Raw genomic sequence first — 16,140 nt, forward strand, 5'->3', positions numbered from 1 at the left:
TCACCAACGGTGACAGGGAGCGGCAACAGGAGCCCCGGGATGTACACGGGAAAATATAATGTATTCATTATTTTTGAATACCACATTTCCTTTCACCTTTTTAACTGATTTTCAATATGATCTTAATATTGACAGATTATTTTTTCTATAAGGGTTTACACGGGAAAATAAATGAATACCACATTTCTTTTCAGTTCTCACCTTTCTAACAGATTTTTAAACCGATCATAAGGTTGACAAAATTTTTTATATTCTAAAAATATGAAGGGACTATTTTTAAAAGTTCCTTGGATCATGTCACTAATATGTATACAAAATTTAATACAATCTAAATTTTTCTAATAAATAATTATTGGCTTTAAACATTATTTGAAAAAGAACATGGTATTCGTAGGCGTAAGTTGCATTGAAAGCATACATTTGATGGCCCAATTTGCTGGACTTTATTTTCAGTGTAACAAGTCACATAGCCATCCTCTTATTCCGACAAACAGTCAACGCTCGCTTTTTTAACAGACAGACGTAAGAGAGACAGTGACGTTGGCGTCTGCAGGTGAGGGCAAACAATGCAAATATTTGTTCGCTCCCATAACTATATAGCACACATATATGGGCGGATATGGGGGGCGTGTAAGTTGTGCCAAGAGCGCGATAAAAAGTAATATCGCCCATTGTTTGGCAACTCTGGTTGATGTCAGCATTGATTCGTTAAGATATCAGAAAGTTCTGAACAGAGAACAAAGGTGTAAGTTTGTAAAGAAAGGGCTTTAATGGAAAATGACTTAATTTTATCATACCAAATTTTAAAATTTCATAAAAATATCAGTGGATTCCTCCTAAAAGGTTTTCTTATCAAGTAAAATGTAAAATCAAACACTACTACTACTTTCAATTAAAAATTCCAATTAAAAGAGCCGAGCTAGAATTTATTTGCCCACATTTTAAATCATTTAAATTCAAAGTTGAACGAGGCTAATTAATGCCAGCAAAGTTTTCACTGCCGAAACCTAATTGCGAACATCTTTGCCCTAGATGCATTGTTAATAATGTTCCACCGAGATGACGCTTGACTTGCTCCTGACGGCGGATCCTTGTACATGGCTCCATTTTGCGGTCCACCCCAATACGTAATACGTATATATGCGAGTATTTCATTATGTAGCTGTATAATTTCAATATGTCCGTACTGCTGCCAATAAAATTTGCACAAGCAGAAAAAGGCAACGCAAAAGTTTTTGCCAACGAAATGAACGATGCAATCATGTGGCCCATACCACACCCCATAATGTTTCGTAGTTTTTGTTTTTATTCCATCTTTGCCACTTTGGGCTGGGAAACAAACTTTATTAAAAAGTATGCAAGAAATTTTTGCATCTATACATTGCCCGAATACCCAAAGGGCTGCAGAGGCATCTGCATCCCCATCCGGTTCTGGCTCAAGTTTTTGGACCTGCCAGCCTCATCCTGCCTCAAGTTTTCCTGCCGGCTCCTTGCCTCCTTCCTCTGCAGATTGACACGAATTGGCGAAATGAAATTGCAATTTCTTGTGATAAATTTCAATGAACATTTTGCAAAGGCGCAAACAAGAAGTGAAAGTCTGAGTTGCGGCAACGATTTCGCTCCGTTGAGTGCAGTTTGCTGTATGTTAGCAGCCGGTTCGCAAATAAAAATTGCCCACATAAATTGCGTGCCAACTGATTTATGCCAAATAAAATATAAGCCCTCTCACAAACAGTTCTGTTTCTTAGGCAAGTCTTTGGAAAATTGTAAGAACAATATTTCACAATTAGTGGTCGAGTGTCACGGACATGTGCAGTTGTATATTTAACGGTTTACCTTTGTGGTGGGTTTAATATTTAAAAAGTTTAGCACAGTTGTATCATTTTGTAAAGGAATTGAGCTAAAACTCCACTTATTACGGGATTTTCCAGAATATTCCAAATAAATAAATACCTTTTTAATTCTTTTAAATCGATAAAAATTAATTTAAATCAATGTATAATATTCAATGTCACTTTTTCGCATTTAATTCCCTTCTCTTAAAGTGGTTAGGCATTAAACATTTCCCTACTACTATATTTTTACAAAGTTTCTTAAGTATTACCATTACAGTGGTTAAGTAAATAAAATGCACCGAGCAGCTTGCCTTGTTATGCAAATGCAGAGTAACTTCTCCTTAACTTTTCAGTTGACATTTGCAGCAGCGAAGCCAATTAACGCGCCATTATATCGCATAATACATATATCCCTACCCATCTGTTTGCCATTGCAGCTGTCTCGTGGGCCAATCACCACGAGAGCCTCACCCTCAGTCCGGCGGAGCACAGCGTGGTGCGATATACCAACGAATCGCTCATCGTCCAGTGCCGCAGTCCGGATCCCAAAGTGCAGCTGCACTGGAAATCGCCAAAAGGCGAAATTATACGCGAGCACAAAGGACGCATTCACATTGAGCAAACATCGGCAGGTAAGGATCGAATTGGGATGGGGATGGGAATGGGGATGAGCTAGATAAAACAGAAAAAAAGACTGCAGGGGAGTGGTTAGTTGGGGCAGGAGGTCAGGGGTCAGGGGGTAGTGGTCGAATGTATACAAGGCCACTGGCACAACAAACGCAATTAATTGCAATTCCCCATCCACATTCTTTTGTAGCTGAATACCCAGTAATGTCAACCTAAATGGAATAATTTGGACAGAACTTTAATTAAAATTTAAATAACTTTTATCTAAGAACATTTTTTATTTAATTGTTGAAATCGAAAACCCTATTTTAAAAGTCATTGAAAGTCAATTTAAATAATTTTGGGAGGCCTCATAAGTAATCATTTGGTATAAAGAAATAAAGAAATTCAATTAGGCCAGCCTTTTTAGAATTGACTACACATATATACCTACCCTGAACAGAACTTGTAGGGTATCAACGCTTTGTTTTGCACACCCCGTTTAACCTTTTTCTATGTATTCCTTACTCAATTTCCCATTTTCCATTTCTTTTCACTCTCCGTCGCGTTCGCTTGTTTATTTTCCTTGCGCAGAACAATTGAAAATCGTTTTCGCCCACATCGCATTGGCCGACAAGGGCAATTGGTCCTGCGAAGCTGCTGATGGAAGTCTGCATAGTAAATCCTTCGATTTGATTGTGTACCGTAAGTGCTGGAATCGCCGAAGGACGTAGGTCAGTCATTAATATTGCATTGTTTTCCCGCCCACGCACACACGAACGCCCAGAGAAAATTACATTCACGGAAAATGCCACCGTGATGACCGTCAAGGAGGGCGAGAAGGCGACCATCCTGTGCGAGGTGAAGGGCGAGCCCCAGCCGAATGTCACCTGGCACTTCAACGGACAGCCCATCAGTGCCGGCGGTAAGAGCCCCGTCGATAATGAGCATTTTGCATTCCGGTCCTCGAACCCAAAAACCAAACTACATGGCCATCTACCCTTCTCCACTCCATTCCATGTGCAGCGGCCGACGACTCCAAGTTCCGCATCCTGGCCGATGGTTTGCTCATCAACAAGGTAACACAGAATGACACCGGCGAGTACGCGTGCCGGGCATACCAAGTCAACTCGATTGCTTCCGATATGCAGGAGCGCACAGTTTTGATGAAAATCGAACGTGAGTGTGATTTATGATTTCCAAAAAAAAAAATAAACACTGGGTCAGGGATACTAAGAAAATAATTTAGGAAATGCCGGATATTGTACGAAATTTGTACCAAAATAATGACTAAATTAGTATAAAGTTTAATTCCTGGGAAAAATATTTCTTAAAAATGTAATTCTTTTTACAGGTGTTAAAAAATATTTTATTTAAGATTTTTATAGTTTTCGTACAAATATTAGTCCGGTGTTCAGTGCTTAAAATATTTCATTTCATTTACCAAACAATTTTATTTTAAAGTTATATTAACTTTCTTAAAATAATTTTTTTACTTTCAAAATTTTAGTTTAGAAACCTGCGTAATTACATTTTAAAAATCAAATCAAATTAAAGTTGCATCAGGTAAACATTTTTGGTCTTACCTAGTCCCAGTGTGCAATATGGAATGACCTGTCGAAATTACTTGAGCACCGTTTTGTTTTTTTCTTTCTGTGAGGGGGCCCTAAATTTTGAGTTTGTGCTTAGTATGCGACGCACTGAGCGGTAAATAGTTTTTGAGCACGAAAAATGTTGGAATTACATTCGCGGCACAAGGACCGCTTTTGATGGATCTGGATCCCGATGTCGGCCGGTGTTCCTGATGTTTGGCCAGTGGGCGTGGCACACATGCAGCTAATGGCCTAACTTGGTCGTGGACTGATTTATGGTTAGCGGACATGGTTTTTCCATTTCCATGGCATACCTTTGAGCGCCGCACTTTGAGCTGTCAGTTGAGGATTTCTGTGTTGCAACTTGGGAATTTTTAATTTGATGTTTAAATTAGAATAAAACTTTATTAGTTGCCTAATATTTTTTAATACTTAGGCTTATATTTATAGGAATATTTTTTAGTTAACTCACTGTTTTTTCCCTGTACAGACAAGCCCATTTGGTCCAAGACGCCCTTTGTGAGCCTTAAGTACGCCTACATTAATGGCACCGCCACCCTCGTGTGCGAAGCTCAGGCGGAACCGCCCGCCAATTTCACCTGGTACCGCAAACATAACAAGCTGTACAGCAACAACAGGAGCTACACCATCGAGACGGACAGCTACTGGTCCCGCCTCACCATCCACGTGCTGAACACCAGCGCCTTCGATAATTACAGGTGTCGAGCCAAGAACGACCTGGGCGTCATCGAGAGGACCACGCGATTGGAGCAGGGCGACAAGCCCCCGGCTCCCACCAACTTCCAGCTGCGTGGCTTCAATTCGAACACCTTCGACGTGGTTCTCAGTGCCCCGCGAGGTCCCCTCGACAGTCCCATGGGGGTCAATGGCTTCCGCATCGAGTACATGACCGAAATGGAGTTCAAGTCGGAGGTGGGCAAGTGGACCAATGCCAGGCGGAAGGACTATCCCTTCGAAGAGGGTGAGTTGTAGTACGATGTAACTAAGTAATAGTTAAAATCAGTTAGGTGAATTGTTCCAAATAAATATAAATATAAGAAAAAACAAAAATATTTTCTTATTTCCATTATTATTATTTCTATACCTACATTTCAGGAGCAACATTCCTTCTGACAAATTTAGAGCCAGATACAAACTACCTGGTGAGGGCAGCATCTCGGAACCTGGCCGGCTTCAGTGACTTTACCAGGGTGGAGAAGTACAAGACACTCTCCCTGGAGCCTCGGGCCTCCTCGGGCATCCTCAAACCCACGACTCTCCTGCTGGGACTGCTCATCCTAACGGGTCTCGTGCGGCCAAACCTCGGATGAATCTGAATCTGCAGGCGGATGAAGGATGACGGGTGATGCACCTAGCGGAACCGGAAACCAGGCCCTTAACTCCCATGTGCTTTGTATAGCTTTAAGCCGTGTCCACGGGGACACTTATCTGTCTGATTTGCTCGGTCTAAGTTATATTGGGTTAACTTTTAAGTTCAGCGCGTTAATATAACCTAAAACAATGTTACGGTTAAGTTTAGTAAGAGTTTCTTTTCGGCCTCGATTTGAAAGATATTAATGGAGAACTTATAGGAATACTTATTTTATATGTAAAAAAAATCCTCATAGCGGTTAAAGAAATTCAACGGTTAGCTGGCCCTGGCTCCCCAAAATGACGCCAATCTAAAGCTTTGCTCAACCTTCCTCTTCATGAGAAATTTAAATTAGACATTGATTTAGTGAATATTTGAAATCGAATTGGGAATCTTCCTGCAGTGCTTATGCCTTGCAACTTAAATCAGATTTTGTTGCCAAATCTTGAAGATATAATCAGAAAGTTGCCAAATAAAAAATAAATATTTATTGATTTACTCTGCAAGAGAGAATTCTTCCTTCATTTAATATCCCTATACAAATTTTTCAACCAAACTACATAAATACGATTTTCATCTAAAATCTCGAGTAAATCCTCAAACGCATTAAACACTAAATAACAATATGAAAGAGCTTAACAAAAGCATTTGAAACTTTTATATGAAACGTAATCTTTTTTAATAGTCCAAAGCCAAAACAAACATTTTCACGTTTAAATTTCCAGGGCTAAACGATAAAATTTTTACGTAACAGTAAGCATAACCATTTTGCCACAATACAAAGGCAAACGACCGTTGCTAAAGCAAAAACAAAAAATATATATTTTACAAAAATAGTTTATAACCAATTAAATAAAATGTATTTCGTCTAGTGTGCGGTGTAAAATGTAAGCCATAAGACCTAGCCAAAGATTAAATATTTTGTGGATTCGTTTGCCAATTGTGTGTGAGCCAAAATAAAACTTATTATGAATACCAAACCGAAATAGAGTTTTGTGGAATAAAAGTACATTTTTTAGTTACGTATAAGTTAAATACGGTAAGTTGATAAACACATAAGCGGTTTAAAAGTGTTTCAAATGGATTCCAGTTGGCCTAGTTAGTAATGTTTATTTTCCTAAAATTGACACCACACTGCTTACAAAAAATACAAAAAAACACACACACAAAACATAAAAATGTTGGAAAATGGGCAAACCAGTTCGTTTTTTTAGTCAGAATTCAAACCAACCACTAGAAGCCGATTTTAATTTAGAAGAGCAGATGTTCCAGCGTTCGCAAAAAAAATATAATTTTAGTTCAAGCGAGGGTAAGAAAAATTATAAAAATAATTTGGCAACAATAATTAATTTGTAATTGTAATCCACAGATTCTAATCGAGCATACATGCGGTACATGAAAACCCTGGTTCGAGTGCAAAACTCCATACACAGAAGGTTCCATTCCAGAAGTTCTAGAATCTCGCAGGCCCACCACACTCGCATCTCAGCTGGTGGATCCGCCAAGGACTCGGATAAATCCTCGCAGGAACTAAAAAATAATTCTCAATGTTGTGACCAGCAAAAGGAACTTCCTTGCGAAGCCGCTAAGCCATCGAAACAAGCTGATTGCCTCTCGAATAATAAACCTGTGGAATCTCCCAGCCCGTGTAATAAAAAATCTTCAAAAAATTCGGAAAGCAGCTGCAGTTCAAAGCCGGAACCCGTTAAGTCCACATGCTGTGATGCACCTGTGAATCAGCGCAAAAGCTGCGTGTCCTTCGAACAGCCCGTGGCCAAGGATATTCCCAACTTTGATCCGCCCTTCCGGAACTGTCCATGTACGGATCCCGATAAACGCCATTTGCCGATTATCGGCGTTTGCTGCAGTCAGGAATCATTTAAGGAAATCCAAAAAGATTGTACCGCAGAAACGGCAAGAGATCCTCCACCTCAGAGGATAAGAAATCAGTCAGCTAGAAGATGCTGCAGTAGACCTATAATTGTGGTGCCCGCGGGTGAGGGAACCAGGCGGTACAAAAAGGCACAAGATGAACAAAATTCGAAAATAGTTACCCAGGATCACTCCAAAAATGATACTACACCGAATTCTAAAGAAAAAAGCCAACCGAAATCTCAGCCTCTGGAGAAACCTTACAATCCTACCCCAAAATACGGAAATTCATCAGTGGAACATCAGAAAACATGTCCTGTTTCGAATTGCAAACCAAATGAGCCGACTCATTCAAAATGCCAGTGCACAAATCAGTCTAAGGACTGTCATATAGAAGAGAAGCCCCATTGCTCTATGAATCCCCCGCCATGTAGCAACTGCCCAGCCATTTCGGATATAACCAAGCAGTTGAGCGAAATGAATCGCCGGCTGGAGGGTCTTCAGAGTCACGAACTGTCCGACATTCGCACCCAGGTGGATTCCCTCAATGCCAACGTTCAGTCGCTGACGAAGAAGTGCATCGAGAAGAAGTCCGCCTGCAAAAAGCTGGAAAGGAAGCCCTCGAGCACCTGCCAGTTTTGTCAAGGAAAGCGGTTGACCCAGCTAGACTCTTTCCACCGCCAGCTGATGGACCTGATTGGCGATCGTTGCCTCACCGATATCGTTATATCCATTTTCCTGAGAGCCGACAATCTCTATCACGTAAACGTGAGGGACCTCAGCTCGGGATGTTCTCTGGGCTGCTTCCTGGTCACCGATGCCGCCATCGAAGAGGCCGTACAGTTGGGCGTCTTCCAGGAAATACTCACCTTCAGTGTAATCGATGTGCGGAATACGATCAAGCCAAAGAACTGCTCCCTGGGCTTGTCCTTTGAGTTCCATCATGCGGATCGCCAGTGCGGTGGCTGCGATCACAAAGCTGGTGGGATTTGCCTGGTGGGTAGGGAGTATGTCGCCAGGGTTCTGGGGCTTCCACTCCAACAGCTGAAGTATGTCAACTCCATTCCAGAAAACCTTACCAAAGATTCGGAGAATAAATCTTGTAAGTCGAAAAAGAGGAACAAAAAAATATCTGGCAAAGAAATTAAATCAAAATCCGGTCATAGAAAATCAGTTCAGGATGATCAGTTCATTTTACCCCATGACGAACATAAAAATCCATTGAGCGAACTGCAAACGACCTCGACATCAGTAGATTGTCAGGTCCAGAAAACTAAAAGAAAATATGACTCCCGACTAATTCCACCTACTAGAGACCAATTCTTTAAAAGATCCCATAAAAAAATAGCTTGTGGTTGAAAATTTTGGAAGAAACATCTAAATTTCTATTTTTATACAATTTTAAGTAAAATTTATAACAATTTTAAGAGCGAATATATAAAATCTATAAATTAAGAGTAATATTGAATAAATATTATTTTCCAATATTTAAATTAGTTTACACTCAAATTAGCGGATAGGGAAAATTGCGCTTTGTCGTATCATAGAACAAAGGAAATGTTGTTTTGTGTTCCTGAACCTAACCGTAACCTGCACTTGGAGTTTCCCCAACCGGTGGGCCTCATGTCAAATTGTTCATTTGGGCAAAGAGTGCGGTTTGTCAATCAGCCACGTCAACTGGGGCTCAACTGAGGGCCCGCATATGCGTTTTGGGGGAGATTTATCTGGGGAGAGGAGTAGGTATAGGAGCAGTACGTTGACAGCCGCATAAATCAGTTGAATGCCAAACGTCGGATTTCGATGCGAATGCGGATACGCGTTGCGTCTGCTTCTGCGGATGCCATGTGCCATATTGTGCGTAGTGACTTTTATTGCCCGACCGCGAGTTAAATATTTTTCTGACTACGCACAGACATGGATGCCCCGTTCTCATCAGCGAAACCAATGACATTTGGCATTTGCCATCCGCCATACGCATCACAATGAGCCGGGAACGTTGGCGTTATTTAGTGGGCAAACAGAACGGACGCGGTTCAAAACAATCATCCCGCCTTTTTAATTTCAAAAGGGGGTAGAAATCATTTCTCCGTGCATCAAATTGTTCGGCATAGCGTGAGTTCAAAGGGTTTCTGCATTTTGCCATTGGCTTATGGAGCCCACCAGCTCTGAATATCAACACTTTAGGTCAACAGTTTGAGTCACGACAGCTGAACCAAAAATCAAGAAAAAATTTAAAATGTTCTGGAAAAACAGCATTTGGCTATTTTCAGCCTTGCAACCACGGAACCACCGAACCACCGGCAAGTGGGTCAGTTTCGCACGGGCTTTTAGAGCAAATCAACGCTTGGCCCCAGTTTATTTTTCCCAAAGCCTCAGGCGAAATCCTCTCGGAGCCATTCGCCAACCATCTCGATGGGGGGCAATGCAATTTCCATGTCAGCGTCGAGCTTTCCTCTTTTTGCACATATCTGTTTCTTTTTTATTTGGCTTATCGGAAAGTCCAGCACTCAACATTTTTCACAGCACTCTTGGGGGTCAGGCTTTAAATTGAAATCAAGCATTGTGCTGTTTTTGCCAACAAAGCCAAAGTGGGGGCTTCAATTAAAGTATTTTTATTTATATTAATAAAGTTAATTAGTGAAATTAATCTGTTAAGTTATAAAAAAATGCAATTATTTAAATTAAAATTATCAGGTACAACGGTTTGTATATTTTAAAAATATATTTCCCAAAATAAATTAAAGTTCTCAATTTGAATGCCCTTAAAATAAGTTCATTACGTGTAATCCCTTGCAATAAAATTTAAATTCAGCTTTCCTTCACAGTTCGATGTTGATGAAGACATGTTAGCGGTCTTCGACTGGCTAAATAAATCCTTTTCCATTACCAAGTAATCAGCATTAACAAAGGCAAGCCAAGCCGATGGCAATACAAAGATTTAACAACATTTACCTAGCCATAAATACACACTTAACACGTTTTGTAGTCGGGCTGGCTTGCATCATTAGGAATTCCATCAGTGCTTCATTATCCCCCTCCCCTCTCCCTCCACCCCCTGCCCCTCTTCCGGAATGCTCCACATTTTCTCCACTTGGTTTTCCGCGATTTTCCGCTCGTTGAAGTCGCTTGCCCACGGGGCGAATGTGAATGCCTTTGCACCGACCGCACGCCGTGTCAATAAATGAGCGCAAAGCATTAAATTGTAATTTTTTAATTACACACAAAAGATTTAATGACTGCGGTGGTAATAACACACAACAGACGCCGGCCACGCCCCTTTGGCCCTTAATTACATAAAGTAGAGTAGAGCTGAGATGAGATGAGGAGAAGACGCGCTTTCCACAGACGGAGATAATAAGAAAATGGCGAAAATTAAATTGTTCTTCTGTGCTCGCCAAGTGACCAATTAAAGCGAGCAGCAAAGAGGAAGCAAGCTGAAGGAACAGGGACCCCCGGGGTTATTATATCTGTATCCCTTCCATAAAACTCAGCTCCTTTTACTCCGACTTATTAGCTACCGAGATTTGCTTGAAGTATTTACTTGTCCCTGCCTTTCGCCGTTTGCCTTTTCCGTTTGCTTAGCAATAAAAATCATTTTCCGCTTTCTAATGATGCCACAGAAATGCCGAGGCGGCCAACTAAATTAGCGCCGGCGGCCTTTCAACAGTCGCCAGACTCAAGAGTCGAGATATATATAGATCGTAAATAAAAGTTGCTCCGCGAAACCAACTAATATGCCAGTGCTGGCGGAGCCCACAAATCTTCTATAAAGTAAATGCATCGGTGCCCCCTCGAAATTCCCCTTTTTCTGCTGGCTTCACTTGCTGTGTTTTGCTGAATGTTTTCGTGTGTTTGCTGTTTGTTGCCAACACACTAATTACCGCAATTAATTATGCTGCCTGTGGAACCAAGTCCGTCCGAAAGAGGACAAGGACTAGGACCTGGACCAGAAGAGGGCCCAATCCCAAATCCAAGCCCAAAGCGAAACCAGTACAATTCCCCCATTGTTGACCTGCTTTTTCGGCTGCAACTTTAACACGGCTTTTCGGGCTTTTTGTGCGACCCTGCGCACATTTTAAGCGGTTTTTGGCCTTTGTCTCAAAGCGCATATCAAATGTTATGGACGAAGCTCACAGGGAGCAATTTAAATCGTTTAGTCAAGTGAGTTTAACAACATTACAAAACGCAGCATATGTTGCTAATATAAAACTAATTAAGCATAAACAGCTTAAATTTCATAAAGCCCTTGATGGCAAGCATTTTAAAGCAGAGGGTGTACAAATAAAAAATGGCGTGTTATGGATTTAATCTCTTTTTTTAAAGGGTGGAAAAAGAAATTCAAATATTCAAATTCAAAAAATAATATATTCCTACTAAACAAGTTTTTTTTCATATTGACTTAAACAGAAAGAGAAAAATTCCATCAAAAATATATTTCCCAACAGGCTGCCAGAAATAACGTTTTTATTAAAAAGGTTTTACTCGTACTATGCATGTGATTATTTATTTTAAAAAGATAAATAAAAAAAAATATTAAAAAACTATTTTGAAATTGAGTAAAGACATGCACTCTAAAACTTTTATTGATACTCAAATATCAACGAATGCAGAGTGTTTGCCAACTAAAAGGGATTTAAATAAAATGTCCATATGCCCATGTGCTGAATCACCAAGCGACCATTAAGCAAATCAAAAAATGTCACAGAGAAACAATTTTGCACTCCTCGAGCAAATGGCAAAACATGCATGAAAATTGAAAATTATGTTCGAAATGCACTCAGCAACAGATGGAGTTTTGAAGGGGGGAGTTCTGAGTTCCGAAGGAGAAGTCCCATTGGTGCCACGTTTGTTTCTGTCAACGCAATGAAGTGCAACATACATACAGTGCAGCAGGAGAATGTGAGGCTGTGTGTTGGTTTATGCGAATGCTGTGGCAGCACACACGATACTAAACTATACATATTACATACAGAGGCAAGCACCTTTGGCAGCAAGCTCAAGCCAGCCACTTCATATTGTAAATTTGGTAGAAAATATTTTTAGTGTCGCCAGGATTTCCTGTTTCCATCGTTGTCCTGGCAGGAACTGCCTTTGTTGCTCCACCTCCTGCTTCTTCCTTGGCTCCCCTTCCAATCCCGAGCACTCAGCTCTTTGTGGCTGAAAGTGCTGCTCCTGCCCGCCTGTCACCTGTTTGCCCGGCCACCTTCTGTGGTCCCCCGGTGTCCTGGAGTGCTTTTGTATGCATCCTAATGCAATCCCTGTTACTGCGTTTGTTTGATTGCTTCCGCATTTGGCCACACTGTGCTGGCTCCGATTTGTTCGCTTTAATTAGTGCAAATTTACAAGTCGGCCAGTAGTCAGTTGGTGAATTAAGGTACAGCTAAGAACCTGGGGTAATCTGTATCAAGGATTGAGAAATAAGAGTTACCTCAAATTTCTTAATATTTGAAATTTAATTGAAAGCTTAAACATTTAATTTATATTTTTTCCACCTAAAATTAATTTAAAAAAATTTAAAAAATAACTCCAAAAAAGTTTTCTCTAGTTTTAGTGCAAGGCTTTTTTTCCCAGTTAATTTGACAAACTCCACTTGCCCAGTATTAAATTACTTATTTTCGAGCTTCCATTTAAGTTGCGCACTCATGGCTCCATCCGAGCCCTATTTAGACAGCACATAAACAAGCTGCACGAACAGCTGCACTTGACTAAACAATACACAACTTATAGTTGAATATCCAGGGAGCTAAGGGACTCGAAATTCGATTTCGAGCCAGTCCGCACTCGAAAAAGGCAAGTCAAGCCCCGAAGTTCGCCGAGGATCTGGATGGGTTGGATATATGTTTTCGGGGCCGGGATGGAGAGATGGCGAAACAACAATAAGCGAAAGTTACCAGGGAAATCCTGGCTTGGCTGCACATGATTTGGCCGAGTTGTCGCTCAAGCACGCAGCCAATCAATATCAATCGCAATTCAATTTCAATTTCAACTCGAAGCCAGAAGTCAGCGGATCCGGAATCCGGGAATCCCAGATCCTGTCGTCTGGCTCTGGTCGTTCTGGATTTGAAAAATAGCAGAGTGCACTTTGCGCAGTTGCCAGTAAATTACTTTGGGGAGATTTGTGTGCTGGAACCGGGTAGCAACTGGCGCACATAATGAGCAGCTGCAGCCGGATGGCAGCCACTCGGGGTCCCCGATTTTTGGGATCTGCCAGGCGCCAATGTTTGCGTAAATTTGCGCAAGATTTGTTGCCATCAAACGAGCGTCGAAATTTGCCCGTGATTAATGCCAAACCCCTCCGTCAAAAAAGAGACGAGTGCAGGTGGAGCAACAGGCAGCAGCTGATTATTAATGATCCTCGAAAGTCTTTTGCCAGACTGACATGCAAATTGCAAAACTTGGCTGAACTTTGGCCCCCCGTCAAGCAGACGAACGCATAAAGACGGCTCATAAAGACTACTACTACTTCTGCCGCCAGGAAGTCAAACAAATAGTAAAGGAAGGGTGCTTTTCTGCACGGGAAAGAATAGAGTAAATAAACAAACAGAAACGACAGAACGAGTGGAAACAAACTATAAAGTAAACTAAGCAAATGACAACAATGGAATGAAAGACAACTTGAGACACATTTTATGGACAAATTGGCTACGGAAAAAAAGCAGCAGTCAATAAATTATTCGCTTTTAGTAGTAGAAATACAAAATTATATAGTTTTTATAGTTTTAAGTTATTTAAAAATCAATACAAATTAATTAGATATTTTCTGGGCATTATAATAATCACAATAAAATGATAAAAAAGTGTTTCCTTACATCAAATACAAATTTCTCAACTAATTTACATAAAAGGAAACCATCTGCTGTTTAAATTATATTCCTGCACAATTTTACTTGTTGCACCCACCAATTATGCCGTTTAACTTTTCCAATACCAGTTCGAAGGCAACAAACCCATTGGTTTATACTCATCAGACTCAACTGGCCACAAAAATAGTTTGCTAGAAACATTTCAACAACTTTGCCAGTTTTGCATTTCCTTGCAATTTTCGTTGAAGATTTTTTGTTCTATTTTGGTATTTGTATTGCAGCCGATTTTTTATTCCACCCGCTTGCCCGCAAAATTGTTGAAAAATGTTTTGCCATGCAAATATTTGTAAATCAAGCGGAAACAGAATTACGAGCAACTTCCAGTCTTCCTGTTGGCCAGCTCATAAAAAACGAGTTAATCAGGGGTGTGCTGGAAGGGGGATCAACATTATAATACTTTTTAATATTAAGATGATTCAGATTACGGAATATTAATTTATAGGTCGACAAAAGCGCAAATAATCCTTAGAACAGCAGATTCTAAAATGTAATACCCTTTTGCACCGCCCATGCTCTCATTGCGAATGGAAATGGACGTGTTGAATGGTCAAAGTTCATCTAGTTTCTCCGCTTTTCAGCCGCCCCTAATTGAAAGGGGATCAGGAACAGGAATAGGAAACTCATGGAAGGGAGGGGAGGGTTAATGTGCCGCATTGAATTGTGCCAGCTAGCATGTGCCCGTGTTGAGCTCTGTGGGCAGAATGTTTCTCCTTTTTTCGCAGTTTGACCCTCATTTGTTTGCTTGTTGCGGTTCCCGTTGCCGTTGATGTTTTGAACTTTAGCAGGTGTTTGAACTTAGGTGTATTTGCTTTTACGGCCGCAGGATGTACTGCTTATTCGGGGTAGCAGGTGCACCTGAAGTGAGCCATGCAAATATGAGGAGCACCGAGTGGCCAGACGTGCGAATGCTAACGCCCATCGAAATATGATTCCAAATGTGCTAGTCGAAAGGCCAAAAAGTAGTTTAGTTCGAAAGCTTTAAACGTACTCCTTTTACACTGGCAAATATATTGATTTTTAACCCATTTACTTAATTTAGTCAATTATTTATGAAGAAATGTAATCAAATCAAAATTATAAGCTTAAAAACTTGGTTTAAAAAAATGTATTCATTATTTTTGTTCAAGTAGGCGTAACTTTTACAGCAATATTTTACACATACTCTCCAAGGTCGGTTGTATTATTTGTAATTTGTTAGAACTTTATCTAAAAACTATGGGAGAAGAGTCAAATTCCGAGGATTATATTACTATGCTTACCACGGACTGGCCACTGGAAGTTCCCAATGAGCGCGATGGTCTACTGCAGCAACTGCAAAATGAGTTGGCCAAGAATGAGGCACTGCGTCAACAAATCGCAGAGCAGGAGCAGTCCAATCAGGCCATCTTTGATCTCCGGGAGGCGGAGCACCGTTCACTGGTCGAAGAGGTGCACCAGCTGAAAAAGAAGTTGCAGGAAATCGAGGATGGGAACCTTTGCTGCATTTGTCTAATGCCCTGGAATGCGGATGGCGACCATCGCCTCGTCACTCTGACGTGCGGTCATCTTTTTGGGGAAAGCTGCATCACGACATATTTAAGAGATTACTATAAATGCCCCACTTGCCATGATTTTGTATTTCAGTACTCAGATCCGATACGAATCTTCGGATGTCATGTCTTCGCAGCTTCTCAAACTAATAGCCCAGATAAAAAACCTCGCATTTCCAATGTTAATAATTTACCAACTGTTTGAACCCGAAATTATTTATGTTCCTTTATTTGTTTTTTTTCTGAGTTGTTTACGAACTTTGTGTTCTACTTAAACAATAATAAACTAATATTAGCCTATGTTTAATTTTTTAAACCACTCTGTAAGTGATAACTAGACATTTGAGATATTAAACTTTTGATTTTTTCTTAGCCGACTAATCATTTAAATTGGCGCCAAATAAAAAACTCCCTCTAGCGGCTCTTTCTGAAATTAAAAGCTTAATTTTTTCGTCCTTTTACGTCCTTATT

The 16,140-nt window shown here is 40.5% G+C and overlaps 3 protein-coding genes across 3 annotated transcripts in view; all 3 read left to right on the forward strand.

Annotated features, from left to right (window-relative positions):
- fipi (factor of interpulse interval) overlaps positions 1–5,872 on the forward strand; it is a 69,981-nt gene extending 64,109 nt beyond the window's left edge. The window contains exons 2-7 of the mRNA XM_017151343.3: positions 2,273–2,467; positions 3,036–3,146; positions 3,229–3,366; positions 3,468–3,620; positions 4,524–5,015; positions 5,150–5,872. Coding sequence (XP_017006832.2) covers positions 2,273–2,467; positions 3,036–3,146; positions 3,229–3,366; positions 3,468–3,620; positions 4,524–5,015; positions 5,150–5,364 — 1,304 coding nt within the window. The 3' untranslated portion in view covers positions 5,365–5,872. The remainder of the gene's footprint in view (positions 1–2,272; positions 2,468–3,035; positions 3,147–3,228; positions 3,367–3,467; positions 3,621–4,523; positions 5,016–5,149) is intronic.
- Positions 5,873–6,501: 629 nt separating this feature from the next.
- On the forward strand, positions 6,502–8,724 carry LOC108063968 (uncharacterized). Its single transcript, XM_017151258.3, has 2 exons — positions 6,502–6,714; positions 6,775–8,724. The coding sequence occupies exons 1-2, from the start codon at positions 6,594–6,596 to the stop codon at positions 8,634–8,636; spliced, it is 1,983 nt and encodes a 660-aa protein (XP_017006747.3). The 5' UTR covers positions 6,502–6,593; the 3' UTR covers positions 8,637–8,724.
- A 6,554-nt stretch (positions 8,725–15,278) lies between these two features.
- On the forward strand, positions 15,279–15,916 carry LOC108057798 (E3 ubiquitin-protein ligase RNF181 homolog). Its single transcript, XM_017142232.3, has one exon. The coding sequence runs from the start codon at positions 15,356–15,358 to the stop codon at positions 15,872–15,874; it is 519 nt and encodes a 172-aa protein (XP_016997721.2). The 5' UTR covers positions 15,279–15,355; the 3' UTR covers positions 15,875–15,916.
- Positions 15,917–16,140: the final 224 nt, after the last annotated feature.

Source organism: Drosophila takahashii, chromosome 2L (genome assembly GCF_030179915.1).
Source record: "Drosophila takahashii strain IR98-3 E-12201 chromosome 2L, DtakHiC1v2, whole genome shotgun sequence".
Lineage (NCBI taxonomy): Eukaryota > Metazoa > Arthropoda > Insecta > Diptera > Drosophilidae > Drosophila > Drosophila takahashii.

Coding starts and splice junctions, on each gene's coding strand:
- LOC108063968 (XM_017151258.3), top strand. CDS start 6,594: ATGGGCAAACCAGTTCGTTTTTTTAGTCAGAATTCAAACCAACCACTA. Junction 6,715..6,774: donor TAATTTTAGTTCAAGCGAGG/GTAAGAAAAATT, acceptor TGTAATCCACAG/ATTCTAATCGAGCATACATG.
- LOC108057798 (XM_017142232.3), top strand. CDS start 15,356: ATGGGAGAAGAGTCAAATTCCGAGGATTATATTACTATGCTTACCACG.